At 41.4% G+C, this 19,703-nt stretch overlaps 1 protein-coding gene and 1 long non-coding RNA gene across 2 annotated transcripts; one reads left to right on the top strand and one right to left on the bottom strand.

Annotated features, from left to right (window-relative positions):
• Positions 1-1,883: 1,883 nt before the first annotated feature.
• On the top strand, positions 1,884-17,858 carry nexn (nexilin (F actin binding protein)). Its single transcript, XM_015970561.3, has 13 exons — positions 1,884-2,043; positions 4,235-4,614; positions 4,725-4,922; positions 7,823-7,907; positions 7,995-8,143; positions 9,948-10,148; positions 10,647-10,820; positions 10,935-11,123; positions 11,382-11,573; positions 15,914-16,108; positions 16,356-16,577; positions 17,159-17,350; positions 17,460-17,858. The coding sequence occupies exons 2-13, from the start codon at positions 4,279-4,281 to the stop codon at positions 17,841-17,843; spliced, it is 2,517 nt and encodes an 838-aa protein (XP_015826047.1). The 5' UTR covers positions 1,884-2,043; positions 4,235-4,278; the 3' UTR covers positions 17,844-17,858.
• On the bottom strand, positions 13,547-15,092 carry LOC139071450 (uncharacterized). Its single transcript, XR_011521337.1, has 4 exons — positions 14,953-15,092; positions 14,320-14,415; positions 14,143-14,230; positions 13,547-13,684 (listed from the first exon to the last, which is right to left on the bottom strand). It is a non-coding gene; the product is annotated as an uncharacterized lncRNA (long non-coding RNA).
• Positions 17,859-19,703: the final 1,845 nt, after the last annotated feature.

Below are 19,703 nucleotides of genomic sequence, written 5' to 3'. Positions count from 1 at the left end.
GCAACTAACCAAGAAAAGTCTAACAGCATAAACATCACTAGAACAACAAGACTGCACAACGTGACCAGCATGACTAAGCACATAGTGCGTCTACAAGACAGTGTCACTGTGGCATTACTGATGGACCTATTAGTTCGCATGTGGAGACTGAGAAGACTCATGAATGACTTAACCTGACATCCTGGTCAAATGTTTAGATGGAATAGGAGGGTCCCATCAAATTTCTTGAATGATTCGTTGGCATTTTAAGATTGGTTATCAGATGTGTTATTTGTACTGGTGTGGAGAGGTGTGTCCTCCTCCAGGTGGCAAAGGTCTGACTCACTGAGCCAGTCTACTGGGGCCTCAGCAGGGGTGAGGACTGTACCATCATAAGGTGTAGGTTGAGGGGGAGGAGGCGTCCTGTAGCAGCTGAGGTCTGACTCAGGTTAGCTGTCCTCTTCTGTGTTGATTAGTTGCAACAGCTGTGGTGCTATTTATAAAGCAGCCCTCTTGTTGTCTCTAATGCCCTTCACTGCTTGAAGCAGGAGAGGATGAAGCCTCCAGCGTCCTGAGAGTTTAAAAACAGTGAAATAAAAGCCTTGATCTGCTCTGAAATAAAACACACGCTTGCAACAACTGTAACCACAGCAAAGATGTGACCTCAAAGAAAATGGTACAAAGACGAGCGGAGGCTTTGTAGCTGTTATGAGGACATCGGATCGGCTTTAGCTGAAAGTATCGTGTATAAAATTACATCCTCTCTTATCTTTGGTTTCTACTCTGTCTATGCCTTTGTTAGATTATCTTCACTTTCATTGTTTATAGACAGGCTTTGAAAAGTGTTTGTGCTCTTTTATCTGAAGAATATCAACTTTTCTTCCGCCTCTTTCTTTTTTCAGAGACAGAGTCTCAGGTTGCACTTCTGATGACAGTATTAGCCCACTTTAGCGCTACTGTTTGGGGGTTCCCCAAATCCTCAACTCTGGTTGCTGGACACACCAACTCACCGCTGAAATCTGCAAAGGATATTTACCTCAGGTGATTCTTTTTAATGCTACATTACAAATCCTGCTATGAGATGCAGCTGTTGCTTCCCAAAAAGTATCTTAACATTCCCAGAATTTACAACTTTCCTAATATTTTTCATATTAGTGCAGTGAGTCAGCAGCAGCTGTGCATGGAGCCATTAGTGCAGACAAAATATGTCTGCTGCAGTTTCTGTTTACATGCATGCAGTGACACCGGCACCTCCTCGTGTTCATTCAAATCATGACCATACCATAAAGTTGCATGACATCTGATGTCTGAAATATATGAAAGCCCATGGTGCTTTAGGGTGACTTGACTCTAAACTGCAGAGAGGGACACCAATGAATAAGTTAAAATAGAGGCATAAAAAAGGGAAGCTGGTGTCCCTCTCAGGTGATAAGTCAGGAATTTTGCTAGAGGTCAACAAGCAGATAACAAACTGTCTGGTTTTACGACCCAGTCCAACAGAAGCATCCAGTTGCTCACATCAGCCAGTCTAATAAAAATAAATAACACACACATATTTTCTTGATTTTTACTCTGATATTGTTACATTTGTTACATTTGATACTACACCTCTTTAAAACTGCCACTGCTAAAACAGGAATACATTTGATTACTTAACATTAATAAATGCTAAGTATTTAACAATACTTCCTTTTAAAAATCATTTGTAGCTTAATGATTTAAGAAGCTGTGTGTGACACGATGACCTGGACAGGCACGTTTGATAAAGCTCTACGTTGGTCAGGCCCGTGTGGTGCGAGTGCACGTGTACGCGGACGCGCGCCTTGGACAACAGCTGAGCGTGCGTCAGGCTCGCGCGGCATGCGGTATCCGACTAGAAGTAACGGTACTTTTATGGAAACGACACACCGACCCCCAACCAGCAAACCGGCGAACAGTCGAGCTGGTGCAGCCTGCCAACGCTCAGAACACCCCGAGTCACTGCTCCGAGATTTAGTTCAGTTTTTTATCGATCCAAAGGGAATTTAAATCCAAACGTGGGAAGGGCAGCACGAGCACAAGGAGGTAAAGTACTTTTTATGACTCCAGCTACTCAAAACAGGTGTAAAAACTAACATCGTACTAATGAGTTAAAAACAAAAGAAACGATCTGGATTGACTGTCTCAGTGTGATCAGCCTTTATCAAAAATACAATGATTTTTGATTGATTTACCAAAAATCATTGTATTTTTGGTAAAAGCCGATCAAAAAGCTGCTGTGTTCAACTTTTAGGTTTCTTCCTGCTTTTGTGCCAGCTGGACAGAAACATTTAGAGGCCTGAAGAGATGCACTGATGTTGAATTTGAGGGATGATACCAATTTCTGATTTTTGTATTACTCTGACTTGCCTTACCTTGGTATCTTCAAATTAATAAAAAAAAGCAGGTGTCATGTTATTCCCCATTTATGATTAGCTTAAAAAACACAATACTAGAAGTGACGAACACCTATTATTGCTATAAATGCTTGACAATGATGAGTACACAGACCTAAAAAAATGAGATTTCTAAATTTCAGCTCAGCCAGTTAACAATAATCATGTAGAATATAGCCTAATTCTCATAAACTAGCTGACTATAAAAACACTTAAAACTTCTGTTTTGTTAAACACAATAAAGGCCATTACATGTTTCAGTAGGGTTATAAACTGGAGTTGTTGAACTGCTGATTTTACCCAGTAGAGCTAATTCTAGGGAAATACTTGCAATGTAATCTAATTATAATTAAGATGATTGTGGCTCCAGCAGGAGTCACAGTCACAGACTGCTTTAGGGTGATTGGGCTTTCTCCTGCATTAATCCCTGATTCACCTTGTTTGATAAAACCTGGCTTGTAAATCTTGTTGGATCACCAACGGTTTAATCGAAGTTCCTGCACATTTTAATGAATGAAAGCTACTTCACTGGAAGGATTTAGGTTTAATCTACAGATTTGACGTATTTATGTTGGACACTTTTGTTTCAGTTGTCATTTGGTGAACACACTGGCGAGGAAACGTCACACCTCTATGTGTTGACTGCAGGCCGCAATAACGAAGCTTCTGATTAGCAGCATTGTGCCACAATATGGTCATCACACCTGAATAGAGAAAGTATTTGTGGATGCTGATGAACAGCAACGGCTTTAGCGTGGGAGGAGTAAAGGTATACACATCTCATCGTTCACCTCGCCCAAAGACCCAGGGCCATTTTGTCAAGGGTCGGCAGGGGCGACATGTGGATGCCAGCTTGAGCTTTGTCCAACTGACTACCTCTCATCAGAAATAGCCGTGATCACATGTTCTGGACTTCTAAGTTGCCTATTAATAGGGTCAGCAAGCTTCCACTGCATTCTTTCCCAAAGTAACGAGAAGCCAACTTTGAGTTTAAGAAGTTCTCTTTGCTCATAAAATTACATTTCAGAAACATTAAGAAATGTATATCTTTCACAGTTGGGATGTTGTTTTTAATTCAACTCCAAGGGGCCGAACACTGAAAAAACATTTTCAATGATTGTTTCTGACATAGAGGATTAGATATAGAAACTCTAGGATTTGAAAAGCCTGATGGATCTACGTCACACTGTTTTTTCATAAACTCACCCATCTTGACTTGCAATGGGGAAGGCTGTTGTTGGTTTAGATTCCAGCAAACAGCAGAGAACGTCTTGGCTTATAGAAGCTAGCTGTTAGCTTTAGCAATGCCACCACACAGCAGAACATCTCCAGGCTTGAGCTACTAGTGGAGATAAAACATCAGTGTCGCAAAGCAAATTGAGTTGTGTTGCTGTTGTCCAATCAGAGGTGAGATGTCCAAATATCAAGAAGTAAGACTTCAAATCCTGAAGCTTTCCTCTGATCTGGTAATCTTCCAGTTCCTGAAACAGGTGCAACCCCCCCCCCCCCCCCCCACACACACACACACACAAGGCATTCAATCCTACTAGAGACCACTGCAAATGCATTGATAAAATGAGTGAACCACACCTTTAAAAATTGAAAATGCAATGGTGATGCAAGAATGAAGTAATATAAAGAAGATTTTTAGTCATTAAAGACAAAGACCATGTTCCATTTATTAAATATTTATGACAAAAACACATTTTTGTTTTACATTTTGATAATTAAAGGCTCTATCTGTCAAGGTAGCATGTAAAATCTAGGTTTTTATCACTTTAATCAAATACATTTGTAAAATGTTTACTTCCTTACTTAACCATGACCTCTTTGTGTTGCAGACAAAAATCGTAACCAAGCCTGTTTGTCAACTTGTGGCGCAAACATGACCGACGTGGCACAGGTCACAGCCATTGATGCTCACAGTGACGACCGCAGCATGAGCGGTGAAGAAATCACAGAGGATTTTATGAGAGCTGAAGAAAATGATGTAGAGGAGAAAAGTGAGAGTGAAGATGACAATCCTGGCGAGGGGAACGATGAATCCAACAGTGAAACTGAGAAGACGGAGGTCAACGGTTTGGGGAAAAAGCGAAACTGCACTAATAATGAGAACAGAGACAGATCGGAGGATCTGAATGGAGTTTCACAGATGGAGGAGAATCCTCTACCTGAAACAAACGACACAGAGAACATCTCCGATGTGGCATTTAAGAGAGAGGTGAGGCGGAAAGAACACACCGTCAACCTTTGTGGAGGTGATGTTTCACACACTCTAAGTAAAACTATTGACCATAAAATGATAAATCTTTTGTCACGGTTAAACTACAGAAGCTCCTCAGGTCGAGAAAGCCGGTGGCCAGAAGCTACGTACCGAAGATGAACAAGGACAAAGGAGATGTGAAGAGCAAGTTTGAGGCCATGCAGAAGGCCCGGGAGGAGCGCAGTCGGCAAAGAAACAGGGACGAACAACAGAAGAGGAAGGAGCAATACGTCAAGGAGAGGGAGTGGAATCGCAGAAAACAGCAGGTCAAAGACAGATAAACCCACTAACCTCCAACTGTGGTCTGCATGGCATGATGGGGCATGATGGAGGTGACAAAGCTTCCAGCTGGAGTGAGATTCAGTCTTTTATTCGTCACACATAACAATCATACTCACAATTTATTCACCTATAAGTCATGTTTTGTGTTTTTTAATACACAAACGTTGGTCTGTGTTTGTTGTTAGGTGATATTTTCTAATCTTACTAATATTTGCTTGGTTGTTAAACCCTGCTTGTCATCCGAAAAGAATGTAAATGGAACAAATTTGACAGTGAATTTACAGTGGGTGCAGAAAGTTTTCAGATCCCCTTGAATTTTGACCTCTTTGTTGTGTTGCAGCCATTTGCTAAAATAAATTTAATTCACAGCAGCCCATATTGACAGAAAAAATGCAGAAATTTAGAAATTTCTGCAGATTTTTCAAAAAAGAAAAACTGAAACATCACATGGTCCTAAGTATTCAGAGTCTTCGCTCAGTATTTAGTAGAACACCCTTTATGAGCTAATACAGCCATCAATCTTCTTGGTAAATATTCAGCAAGTTTCTTACACCTGGGTTTGGGGATCCTCTGCCATTCCTCCTTGCAGATCCTCTCCAGTTCGGTCAGGTTGGGTGGTGAACGTTGGTGGACAGCCATTTTTAGGTCTCTCCAGAGATGCTCAATTGGGTTTAAGCCAGGGCTCTGACTGGGCCGTTCAAGAACTTTCACAGAGTTGCTGTGAAGCCACTTCTTTGTTATTTTAGCTGTGTGCTAAGGGTCAATGTCATGCTGGAAGGTAAACCTTCAGCCCAGTCTGAGGTCCTGAGCACTCTGGAGAAGATTCTTATCCAGGACTTCTCTGTACTTAGCTGTATTCATCATTCCCTTGATTGCAACCAGTCGTCCTGTCCCTGCAGCTAAAAAAACACCCCCACAGCATGATTCTGCCACTACCATGCTTCACTGTGGGTACTGTATCGGACAACTGATGAGCAGTGCCTGGTTTTCTACACACATTTAGAATTAAGGCCAAAAAATTCTATCGTGGTCTCATCAGATTTTTATTCTTCACCATCTCTGGGTACTTCAGGTGTCTTTTAGCAAACTCCATACAGGCTTTCATGTGTCTTGCACTGAGGAGAGGCTTCTGACGGGCCACTCTGCCATAAAGCCCCGACTAGTGGAGGGCTGCAGTGATGGTTGACTTTCTACAACTTTCTCCATCTCCTGACCGCATCTCTTGAGCTCAGCCACAGTGATCTTTGGGTTCGGCTTTACCTCTCTCAACAAGGCTCGCCTCCCCCGGTAGCTCCATTTGACCATACTGCCTGCTCAAGGAAGGGTTCTGGTCGTTCCAAATGTCTTCCATTTAAGGATTATGGAGGCCACTGTGCTCTTAGGAACCTGAAGAGCAGCAGATATTTTTGTGACCTTGGTCAGATCTTTGCCTTTCCACAATTCTGTCTCTGAGCTCTTCAGCCAGTTCCTTTGACCTCATGATTCTCATTTGCTCTGACATGCATTGTGAGCTGTAAGGTCTTATCTAGACAGGTGTGTGGCTTTCCTAATAAAGTCCAATCAGTTTAATCAAACACAGCTGGACTCTAATGGAGGTGTAGGACAATCTCAAGGATGATCAGAAGACACGAAAAACACCCGAGTTAAACATATGAGCGTCACAGCAAAGGGTCTGAATACTTAGGACCATGTGATGTTTCAGTTTGTTGATTAATAAATCTGCCTACATTTCTAAAATTCTGTTTTTCTATTAATACGGGGTGCTGTGTGTACATTAATGGGGAAAAAATAATTTAATGGATTTTAGCAAGTGGCTGCAAAATAATAGAGTGAAAAATTCACAGGGGGTTGAATACTTTCCATACCCACTGTACACAAATACAAAATATATTAGATAAACTAACTGAGGCATAAATGTAACATGTTGTAAAAAGATTGAGGAGATTAGTAAATTACTAAAATAAGATAAATTTGACGAGATGAGATAGGGTCTTGAGGTTTTCCAAAATGGTTAAGGGCTGCTTTGAAACAATTCACTCATGAACTGTTCAGGTTGATTCTTGATGGGAAGAATGATGTGTTTCTGTTTCACCATTAATTGTTAGTCCATTTCTCGCTATTAATCTAAAAAATCCCTTCTCTGAAATGTTGCCTCTGCAGAATATTTACAACAAAATACTTCTAGTTTTCTGGTCTAATCTTAAAGTTCAACCATTTAAAAGAAACTGCATCCATTTGCAAGTCATCTAATCCTGTAAATTAGTTTTATATTTTGTTTTGATTTACAGGGTAAAGTTAGTATCCAGAGAGTAGTTTGAAATAATGCAAACCTTTTCGTAAATATCCCTAGGCAGTGACTAAATAGGTATTTTTTGGGTTAAGGTTTGCAAATTTGCATGAAAATAACAAAAAAAATCTGTTAGTTTGACCTTAAAGCTCCAAATATTACATTTGAACCATTTTACAATGAATTAAATCCTGTTTTCTATAGTTTTCATCCCATTTTATAGGTGAGAAACTCTCAAGCTATCCACATAGTCAGAGATCAAGAATTCAAGGCTCGACTGCTTTTCCTCTCGTCTGATTGTAGTAAAATAATTGTGATACAGTGTCGTGTGAGTGGATTATCAGTGATAATCAGACACAACAACCTTCCTGTGGACGTGTGCCACCGCTAGCCCGGCTTGGACACCTACGCTCATCCCCTCTCTGTGCAGCAACGCTGTGGTCCAATCAGAGGCTCACCTGCTGACCACATGATCTTGCTATTAGCAGGGATTTGGCCCTAGTTCTTGCTGGGGCCAGCATGGCTCCACGAGTGGCAGAGGGGAGGATCCCAGCTAAACCTTAACCTCACTACACTCTTCATTTAATCTACCTGCAGATAAAAGAACTTCTTGCCTCCAGCGATGAAGAGGAGGAGGTAAAATCAAAAAAGGTGGAAAAGTCCTACGTCCCCAAAATCACAGGTAAGACACGCAGAGGCAATTGTTTACGAAAAGAGAGAGAGATGCACGAGAGAGGAGGATTGCTTTGTTTCTTTGTGAATTACTCAGGTAGTGTGAAGGGGAAGTTTGCAGAAATGGAGAAACAAAGACAAGAAGAGGAGAGGAAGAAGATGGACGACGAGAGGAGGAAGAGGGAGGCCCAGGACAACATGGAAAAAGCCAAAATCAAGAAAGAACTGGCTCAGAAAGCTGCTGAGGTGGGTGAACTTGTGCTGAAAGAGTCACATCTCACTGGGAAGCCAGTCTGGGTGCTCCAGTGTTGTCTCCGTGGTGAGAATGTGGTGCACTTTCTTCTGTGATGATTAGGGTAATCCTCAGCTGCCACTCGGATGAGTTATTTTAAGTGGCGTTTGAGTTGGGAACAGTTGGCTGGAGCTGGATATAGGTCTGGAACTGGTTGTAGCATTTTTCACATGAGCAGCCTGTGAGCTGGCGCTAAACAGGTCATTTCCGTTGTATGTCAACATCTACAATGTGTTACTGTTTGGGAAATGATGCCATACATGTCATCTGATTACATCCAATCACATGTTACAGCCGCAGCAGTTTAAGTGCCGTTAGAGGCTCATTAGGCACTCAGACAGGACGGTTCCTGGGAATGGTTATGCAAGTTGTGCCAGATAGATAATTATAGGCAATTTCCTGCTACCTCTGCTAAATCTGCTCTAGTGCAGTGTAAATGACATTCACAATGCCGTCAAAGGTAACGAATGGAAATCTTTAAAAGGACTCTGCGATTACAGCAATGATTTAGTGCACTGACCCAGAGCGTCACAAATATATGGTTGAAGTTTTATCTCCAGGATTTCAGTACTGCTGTAATCTGAAATCAAAAAGTTAGGAAACATTATGGCCGATGCTGCAAAATGCATAACTTCTTATTTTATGCTTTTAGTTTAAAATTCTGCTTTCATAAATGTAACTTTTAAAAACTTTCATTACAAAAGAGATTATTTCATGCGTTAGAAGGGTCATAAAGCTTTTAATAGACTACTTAAAGTAATTAGTAATGAGCTTGTAATAGAAAGTAATGAGTATCAAGTATAATTTAAAAACTGGTGCCCATTGGCTGTTTGTGACAATTTGAAATAGTAAATGACCTGTTTGATAGAGCGCCTTCCAGAGTCCTAGAACCCCCCAAGGTGCTTTACAACACAACCAGTCATTCACCCATTCACACACACATTCACTCCCTGCTGGTGATGAGCACTGTAGCCACAGCTGCCCTGGGGCGCACTGACAGAGGCGAGGCTGCCGAGCACAGGCGCCACCGGTCCCTCCACCACCACCTGCAGGTGTAGTGGGTTAAATGTCTTGCCCACGGACACGACAGCAGAATTCTATTCGAACCTGCAACCTTCTGATTACTGGACAACCCGCTCTGCCAACCTGAGCTACTGCTCCTCCTAAAACATATCTAAAAGTTTAAAAGCTACTTCAACCAAAGGTTTGAAGCTTTTACACATCGGCTGTTCCTCCACTAAGCTACTTCTGAGAGCTGTAGATGAAAGTTCTCCTGTGGAGCGCTTGGATCTAGAAACAACTGGAACGGATCTGCAGGTGTAAACAGCGCATGACTGCCAACTGTCTCCCGCACCTCCAAGTGACAAAATTAGCTCCAAACTTTCATCCTGTGACTAAATTAGACTCTCTATCTTAAACCCACGCCCACTGCACCCAACATTAGATCTACTCGCAGCCTCGCCTCTGTCAGTGCGCCCCAGGGCAGCTGTGGCTACATCGTAGCTCATCCCCACCAGTGTGTGAATGTGTGTGTGAATGGGTGAATGACTGATTGTGTTGTGAAGAACCTTGGGGGGTTCCAGGACTCCAGAAGGCGCTATATCAAATACAGGCCATTTACCATTTACCATTTATCATTTACTCACACATTTTCTTTATCCCAGTTAGGATGTTTTATTTGTTGCTGCCAGAGTTCATTCTTGACATCATCCACTGATTGCTGTGTCCGATTTGCGGATGTGGTCTGTGGTTTACCAGGAAGGAGATGACACGATCCTGGTACGTGTGGTTCCAGCAAAGTCATCGCGACCTCCAGGCAAAATCAAGATGAACTTTGAGGACATTGAGAAGAACCGCGAGGAGGAATTGAAGAAGAAGGCGGAAGAGGAGAAGAAAAGGCGATATGATGAAAACAGGCGCTCTTTTAGGGAATCTAAGCGATGCTCCGTTGTTCAGCAGGTTGGTTTTAAAGGGATACTTTGCTAATTTTTCAGATTTTTAAAAAATTTTCTTGAGCCAGTATGTGCTAAAATCACCCTTTACAGGGTTAATGAAATGTCACTGACCCTCACCACCCTCTGCAGCCAGAATACCGCATTTGCAACGTCAGAGTGCTGGTCCGGTCTGTTGGACATACCTGGCGCTGCAGTCTGCTTCAAGCACGTTTCCTGCATGTTTTAGATCAGCTGGTTAATTTCATTTTGTTATGAATCGCTCCTGTAGACACTAATGAAGGCTGAGGAGACGTTTCAGCTTTCAGATTAAGGTGTTAAAAAGACAAACGAGGAGATAAGTTTAGCTTTTGCTTCCATTAAAAAGACACTAGGGGGTGTTAAAAGCAAGGCAAAAACGGCCTAATCTCCTTTTAAAGAACTTTAGCTCTTCACTTGAGAGATTTCAAAGTTAACCTTTTATAGCTTTCTCAGGATTGTGGGTTTGATTCTAAATCTGAATTAGGATGAAGAGGAGAAGCCCTCGGAAAAAGAGGCTGTGACCCCTGGGAAGCTGAAGCTGACTTTTGAGGAGATGGAGAAGGAACGTCAGGAACAGAGGAGGAAGCAGACTGAGGAGGAAGCCAAACAGCGCCTGTTAGAGGAGAAGAAGGCGTTCCAGGAGGCCAAAGTGGGACAGGTGAACAGAAATGTTTACTGGCTCCTCCGGACAAGGATAACTCAACTGAAATGAATTGTGTTTTAACTGATGAGCTAAAATAATCTGAGCTTCTATACTCCCGCGTCTCATCAGGAAGACGATGAGGATGGCTCTCAGGCAGTTCAGGAAGACAAAGAGGAGTTCCGTCCTGGGAAACTGAGACTGAGCTTTGAGGAGCTGGAGAGACAACGAGTAGAAGAAGAGCGCAGAAAAGCAGAAGAGGAAGCAAAGAGACGAATGGAGGAGGAGAGACGAGCTTTTGCTGAAGCCAGGAAGAGCATGGTAATTACACTTCCATTTATATTACTATAAAAATGTGACTGACTCTGGAAATTCACAGTCTGGAGGAAAAAGAGTGATATTGTTCTTGCAAAATAACCTAGAACTTTACAGTTTAGCCCAATTAGTTACAGGCTTTGGAAGAAGTGTTTACTGTTAGAGTAGATTAGTATATGAAGAGTTGGATAGATGATCCAAACACACAAATGTAGGCAAAAAGGAAATAATAATAATGCAGATTCACCTTGTGTTACCTGTCAGCTTGTGGATGAGGACGATGAGGTGCTGATGGCCTTGCTGAACCTGGAGGGAAGCAAACCAGGAAAAATCTGCGTCAGTTTTGAGGAGTTAGAACGGCAGAGACGCGAAGAGGAGCAGAAGAAGGCTGAGGAGGAGGCCAAGAGGAGACTGGAGGAGGAAAAGAAGCTCTTTGCTGAGGCTCGCAAGAGCATGGTGAGCCTGCACACCTATGAGCAAAAAATTTAAGTGTGCTGATCGCTAACATGCTACAGCTAATGTGGTGTTCTTCAGGCTTAAAAACAACCCTGCTGCTCATCTTTCCTAGAAAGAGCTCTGATCTGATTCTCAAAAGGCTTTAAAAATTAAAACACAATTTCATGAACTTCACGTGTTTAAAGGGATACTCTGCACCTTTTTCATATTTTAAAATCTTTTTCTTGAGCCAATATGTGCTAAAATGACCCTTTACAGGGTTAATGAAAGGCCACCCAGCCTGTATCACCTCCTGTGGCCAGAATATTCCACTTGCAACTTCATAACATCCGGTCCGGTCTGTTGGACTTATAAAAATGCTTCCAGCACGTTTCCTGCATGTTGGAGATCATGGACACAGCTGATTTGTTTAAATTGGTGATGAATCAGTCCTGTAGACACCGAGGAAGGCTGGGAGACGTTTCAGCCATTAGAATGAGGTCTTAAAAAGACAAATGCACAGCCAGGAGATACGTTTTGCTTTCAGTTCTACCAACAGACACTAGGGGTTGCTAAAAGCAAGCCAAAACTGCCTAGTTACCCTTTAAAGGAGACATAACATGCTTTTAAGTTATTCCTTTTTACATCTAAATCCTTCAGTTGGGGGTCTAAAAACAGTGGAACTGCAGTTCTTTGGTCTGATTTCCTCATTATTGTTGCTCTACAGACCCTCATCTACCCCTGTTCTGAGGAGAGTCTTGAGAACGAGCCGTTTTGGGGTACTGTCTCTTTAAACTGGAGGAGGAGCTGTAAACTCCGCCCCCCTCCATAGTGCAGTCCTGTACTCTCCTCCCCCAGTCGGACTTTGTAGTTCTATAGAGAAATCATTATTTAGCATAGCAGATTTAGCATAGCATATTAGCATTTTTAAAACACGTGGGGAGAGTAGTTCATCAAGCTGTTTCATGGCTGCTAACTCTCTCATGCATTTGTCTGTAGTCACTCACACACACCCGTCACGGCCGACGGAGGGACAAGCGAGCAGGCACACGCGCGCGCGCACACACACACACACACACACACACACAAGGAATGCTGCTTGCTTATTTCTGTAAAAAATGTTTAAAAAAATGATACAGCTCATTAAAACACCATTCAAAGAATATATTTTATTAAGATCTCTATCTATATACATACATATAATTATAAATAATTTTATAAGTAGTCTTATTTTATATTGGGTGTCTTAATGGCTGAAAATGGATAAAAAGCAGTTACATTTTAATTTAAAGAGTTGAGATTCTAGTCAAAAATAAAGAACATTCCTCCAAATGTTCTTTAATGTCATCATTATAATTCTAATGCTTACAACTTTGTTTTTATTGTCTGCAATGCGTAGCCTATATCTTTATTAAATGTGTTTAGCTGTAAAGTGGTAATTCTCTCTAATGTGTACAGAGAGGTGGACATCAGTGCTGCAGTGAAATTCCCAAGATCAGTCTGCTTTGCTAACAAATATAGTTAAATCTGACCTGCATTCTAAATAAATACCGTTAGGTGAAAACATCAGTAGGCATTGAGTTATTGATACAATCCCTAACAGCCAGAATGGAAGAAGAGCATGCTGGGTCATCCTGGACCTGAGCCTGTTCTGTGTATTTACCTACAGGATGCAATAAATGTCTACAAGGCGGAGTTTGGACCATTACATCTAAAAGAAAACATACAATCAGTGATTTTTTTTAATTGTTTACATTAATATACAAATTTTCTAAGTATTAACCTCACAGCAAATAAGTAGAACAATATAATAAACAGGCTTTAGTAGTTAAAACAGGCGTTGTGCACACAGGTGCTTTGTGTCTCGGTGCTGGTGGTGTCTAGGTCTCAGAGTTCCTGTCCTCCTGCCGTCTTCTGTTGTCCTCAGGATACGGATTGATGTTTCCTGATGATGAGGGAGGGGCAGTATGTGGGCTTCAAACTGGTCCTGGACAACAGTGGGAGACCTCCGTTGTCTGAATACTGAGACCAGAGAGTTGGTGAGATGCAGATCTTCTCTACCTCATCTAGAAATGGAGTTGGTTCGGGGAAAACTTTTCCAAAGACCAGTTCCATGATGTCATCGCCATATTCTGCAATGATAGACAATAACTTTAATGACATATTTTGTTTACAAGCAGCTTTAGGAAAGTTGTTTCTTTAGCTTTCATGTTTATAGTCACGTTTGTGTTTGTTCACAAGTTCACTTTGCTGCAGTGACTTCATATTTTCCTACAAATGTAATAAAATAGTGACACTAAAATTATACAAATGATTCCTTATGAAAGGAAGCTCATTAGAGAGCAGTGCAGACAGACTTACTACATGCTGCAGCTGTTTTTGTAGGCCAGCTGCTGCTGAATTTGGGGAAACTTATTCTGCACACATCCAGATCAGATGGTCGATTACAGAAAATAATGTAATTCAATAATTTCTAAACAGACTAAACAAGTAAAACATCAAATAAATCACTCTGCTGTCATCAGACGGAGTGATTCAGGGGGTGAGGTGTTCTTAATGATGAGGGTGGCTGAGGTGTGTCATCACTCACTTTGGTCTGGTCCAGACCGTCTCTTTACTGGTGGGTCTCCTTCCTCAGTAGGTGACGTGAAACGCCAACATCTGAACGTTCTGTGTTCCTTAGAGGAGAAGAAAAGTAACATTAGCAAGCTGGCTAAATAATTTTTACTAGCATCTCAAGGCCTTGGAGAAGCAGATCTTCACTTACCTAAACATCAGACCAGTTTGTCCCAGCTGAGCTCATCAGGGCGTTAGGCTGACAGCCTGTCAGTGAAACACGGCTCCAGTCTTCTGGATGTGGACTCTAAAAAGCAAAGGAGCATTTTTACTTTTGTTTTAATTATTTTACAGCCAATTTTATCAGCTTTCCGATGCTCACGCTCATACAGACGGTGAGCTTTGCTGCGTCTGACTGATGCAGAGTTAGTTTTTATATCTGCAGTGAGACAAAAAACTAACCTCACTTCACTTAGAGATCGTTCTTTAAAACTCTATTAAATCCACTGTGTTGACGCACTTTAATGACTTTGTCACGCTGCATTTTAGCTGATATGGGACTTTATTTACTGGATGCTAAGATTACATCACACTCACGTAGAATAACACACAGGCTCTCTGCTGTTACAATCAGTGGGAGGTTATCATCTGGTGTAAAAGAAGGCGTTGATCAGAAATCACGTTTTATTCCACGAAAATCAGCCAAATCCACATTAATCTGGGTGCTAACTTTACTAGCATACTGTGCTAGCGATAGCAAGCCGGATGCTAACGCTTTAGTGCTGCTAATGCCTGTAAATCTAAAGTAAAGTTTGTCGACATTTTAGAGTGATATGAAGCTTACCGCTCTGCTGCTGTGTCCCGGTGCTGCCACATTCAGATGCAAATGACTCCTTTTAGATAGATGAAGCCCTCAGTACTTAGCCACTAGCCTGGAGACAGAACGAACGAACCACGCGCGCGCGCGCGCACGCACACACACACACACACACACAAACAAACAAACGCAAACACACTACTTTTTCTTCAGTGTTTTTTTTTTAGCAGTAGTGTCATCAGCTCCTGGGTTTAAATACTGCCACACCACCCTTCCTTAAAACGAGGAACAGTTTTGAGCTGTGTGTGGCTAAAATAACAAGACATTCTGCTTTTTTCCAATAGGACTACAAAAAATCTTAGCGAGAAGAAAAAATGGCGGATTGGCTCTGTGTTTAGCCGAGGGCCATTACCATATTTGGTAGTTATCCTCACTAAATTAATTACTGATGTAATAGATAATGTAAAAACTGAACGGGTGGACAAATATGCCCAAAACTTAATTATTAAATATCTAAATAGCAACTCCAGTGAATAATATAAGCCTTTTTGCTCACTTAGACACTTAAAATGTGAAACACACCGTGTTAATGGATAAAAAAGTGGGTTTTTCATGTTATGTCTCCTTTAAAGATATTCAAAAAATGGTTTTCTCAAATGGTGCAGCTGCACTGCTAGTTCATTCTCCAAATGAGTTATTGAAAGGTTTGCTGTTCAATATTTTTATTTCAAAGAAATTATAGAAAACATTCATTATTCATGCAAGGTGTTAATTAGAATTTATTTAATACACAGTCCAGAGTACAAAGCTCTTTATGTTGTTGTTCTGTTCATTTGGCTTCACCATACATGTTTGCTGGTTTTATTATGTGATGCTGGGTGAGTGCTGAACTGTGGAGATTCCTTATTAGCTTACAAGAAATAACTAATTAAATGTTTGCATGACCAAAGATCCATAGCTGCATTGTGCATCTTCATTGCATGTTTAGGTGTTGGAAGAGGATGATGGAATGGTCAAAAGTGAGTCTCAGGAGGCTCTGCACCCCAGAAAACTGGAAATCAACTTTGAGGAGCTTCTAAAGGAGAAGGAGGAAACTGAGAGGAGATGCAAGGCTGAGGAGCGCAAAAAGCAACTGGAGAAGGAGAAGCAGGAGTTTGAGCAACTCAGGCAGGAGATGGGCGAGGTCCGTTTTTTAAAGGTTTCTTATGCTACTTTAGCTTAAGCTTCTGCACTCTTTTTATCTTCTTGATAAAACAAATGAGTATAGTGCATCAATTTGATCCAGATCCTTTCTCTTTCAACTTTAATTTAGCTAAAATGCTCTGAACAACACAAACTATAATGCAGAATTTGCTATTAAATCCTGTTGTGGAAAAAAAAAAGGTGGAAATCAAGATCAGCTGAAATCAAGCTGCGTTTATGTTTCACAGGATGAAATAAATGAAAGTTCAGATGTCATTAGCAACGAATACGAAGAGCTGACAAAACTCAAGAAAACTGGCTCCATTCAGGCCAAAAACCTCAAGTCTAAATTTGAGAAGATCAAGCAGCTGACGGAGGAGGAGATTCAGAAGAAGATAGAGATGGAGAGGGAGCGGAGGAAGGCCATCGACGATGAAATCAAACAGAGAGAAGCTGAGAAGTTACAGGAGGTAAGAGCACCCAGACAATGTAATAAACCTTCTAATGAAATGCTGAGTGCCCTTGGATTATGGTTTGGTATACTGAACACCTTAGTTATGGATTTGTTAGTTTGATCTTTAGATCTTAAAGTTGTTGATGGAACATTAACAGGTAGAAATGTATTTTTCATGATCAAACAGGCTAAATAGCAAAGGATATTTTAGAGAGCATGTGATCGATAGGCAGATTGGTGCTGCGTCTGCAGTGGTGCAGGTGTTGTACCAGCCTGTCGTGGTGAAGAGAGAGCTGAGCCGGAAGTCGAAAGCTCTCGATTTACAGGTCGAGCTATTCCTACCCTCACCTATGGTCACGAGCTTTGGGTAGCGACAGAAAGAACGAGATCGCGGATACAAGCGGCCGAAATGAGTTTTCTTTGCAGGGTGTCTGGGCTTTCCCTTAGAGATAGGGTGAGAAGATCGGTCATGCGGGAGGGGCTCGGAATAGATCCACTGCTCCTCCACATCGAGATGAGGTGGCTCAGGCATCTATAATTAGGATGCCTCCTGGATAAAATTAATTGAGAGACATTTACAATCTCTGTGTTATTCAGGAGGACGAGGAGGAAAGAGTAACAACTCCAGGACGAGCTGAAGAGTCGCCTTTCAAACAAAAGGTGGACATGCGAGCCCGATTTCAACAAATGGCCAAAGCCAGAGAGGAAGAAGAGCGGAGGAGGATAGAAGAGCAGAAGCTGCAGAGAATGCAGTTTGAACAGCAAGAGATTGATGCAGCTCTCCAAAAAGTAAATCCTCCATTTTCATTGTGATGTATCATGCATACCGGTAATCAGTCCTAATGAAAGAGCACAGAAAGAGAGGTATTGAGTTCTTCATTGTTTTGTCTGTTTGCAGAAGAAGGAGGATGAAGTGGAAGATGAGGGGAGCATCATTAATGGCTCTGCAGCCTATGAAGACGAGGAAGATCCTGCTCGTTCAGGAGCTCCGTGGTTTAAAAAGCCCCTTAAGAATCAGTCGGTGGTGGACTCTGAGCCAGTTAGGTTCACAGTTAAGATCACTGGGGAGCCAAAGCCAGAGGTAACCTGGTGGTTTGAAGGAGAGATGCTCCAGGACTGTGAGGACTATCAGTATATTGAAAGAGGAGAGACATACTGCCTCTATCTGCCGGAGACCTTCCCAGAGGATGAAGGAGAGTACATGTGCAAGGCCGTGAACAGCAGAGGCACAGCAGCAAGTACCTGCATCCTCACAATAGAAAGTAAGACCACTCTTGTGTGACTGCATGAAATCTCTTACCTGGAATTCACCTGATGTCATGAAGCGGATCGCATGCTCCTCTCCCACGTGAACTTGGACTAACATGCAGTTGATGACAGCTCTTCTGTTTCTTTTCACAGCTTATGACTAATGGAACCCTCCATGTTCAGCTGTCATCTCTGACTTTTATAAAACTACGTCTGTTGTGGTCAAACAGAAGAGGAGAGAGCAGTATGCTTGGCATTCCTAAAGAAGGGATACACAGCGCACACACGCACGCACACACACACACACGCACACACACACACACACACACACACACACACACACACACACACACACACACACACACACACACACACACACACACACACACACACACACACACACACCAAGATGTTGTTTACATGTTGCTCTATCATTAAGATGTGCTCCTGGTGAGGATGTTGGATAGCACGTGCCAAACTAACAGAATCCAGTTCCTGTTGATGAAGGATGCACTAAACTCCAGAAGTCCATTTACTGCAAGGCCCTGACACTGTTTGTGACACCAGCCATTTATAAATGCATTGTAAATATCACACCTGATGATAAACAGCAAATTTTATAATTAAACTATTAAGGTGATGGGTAGACATTTACAAAAGTCATGCGCACTGACAAGCTCAGTTCTGTAAAATTAATAAAGCATTGCACAAATCACTATCACTGCTCAGTCACTATAATCTAGTTTTAAGTATTATTTTGATCACCTGCTGTTATATCGAGAGGAATCATTAAAAGGTTTGTTAAGAAAATGGCACAACAATGTTACGGCAGCCAGTTTTTGCAGGAACAAAAATCATGTCTACATCCTATTTTTTCATGCACCAACCCCCTTTGTTTTTCTTTTTAAATGTAGTGTAATACCCTTGATGCAGATGTCAGTGCTCAGCTGGACAACCAGTTTATTGATAATTGAAAGAAAGTAGGATTGTATGGAATTTTTGTCATGTGTTATAAATAGAATTCAAGTTTTAATAAAAATATTCATTATAAAACTATTTTTGTGTTGTATTTTCATTTTTTTGGGGAGAAATTGATTAGCCCATAACTTGACTGATAAACCAGTATTTTTCAAATAATTTTTATTTGCCTACGTTTTTGATTGTAGGTTATTTGCTTATGTCAGAGATGAAGTGACAGCTCTTTCCACTTACCAGGTCATAATATGACCTTTGAAAAGTGACTGCTATCTTTAGTGGGGAAATCTGGCTTTTCCTTTAATCTAGAAAAATGTTTGTTTTAAACTTTTTAAAATGCTAAAGTAGCTGAAATAAAGGGCACAGCGAGGAAGCCGTGTTGCTGCTAAGACTCTCCTGGTGTGAAAGGGACCACTTAGAAGTTCGTGAGACGCGAGTAAACCGTTATGTTGCCCTTTCACTACGCTGATGCTTCCAGTGTAATGCCAGCGTTGGAAAAATTGAGCTGACATACCTGGCGCTGCAGTCTGGTTTCAGCATGTTTTAGACCATGATCACTCCTGTAGACACTAGATGTTTCAGCTGTTAGATTAAGGCGTTAAAAAGACTAACGCACACCAATGAGATAGGTTTTGGCTTCAGTTTGACAAACGGACACTAGGGGGTACAAAAAGCAATCTAAAACTGTCTAGTTCTCCTTCAAATTCTATTTGAAGAAAAATGTGTCTTATGGACTTGAAAAGAAAGAAAGAAAGAGAGAAAGAAAGAAAATGATCTTTTCTATAGTGCCATAAAAATCACGAGGTGCTTCACAAAAACAAAAAATTTAAAATATGAAAAAGATTTTAAAAATTATTACAGATATGTATAAAATAAGCAAAAATAGACAATTGTGATTAAAATGCAAAGAAAGAGGGAG

The sequence above is a fragment of the Nothobranchius furzeri genome, chromosome 8 (assembly GCF_043380555.1).
Source record: "Nothobranchius furzeri strain GRZ-AD chromosome 8, NfurGRZ-RIMD1, whole genome shotgun sequence".
Taxonomy (NCBI): Eukaryota; Metazoa; Chordata; class Actinopteri; order Cyprinodontiformes; family Nothobranchiidae; genus Nothobranchius; species Nothobranchius furzeri.
Note: the sequence above shows the minus strand (reverse complement) of the source record. Positions and strands in the feature narration are given on the sequence as shown.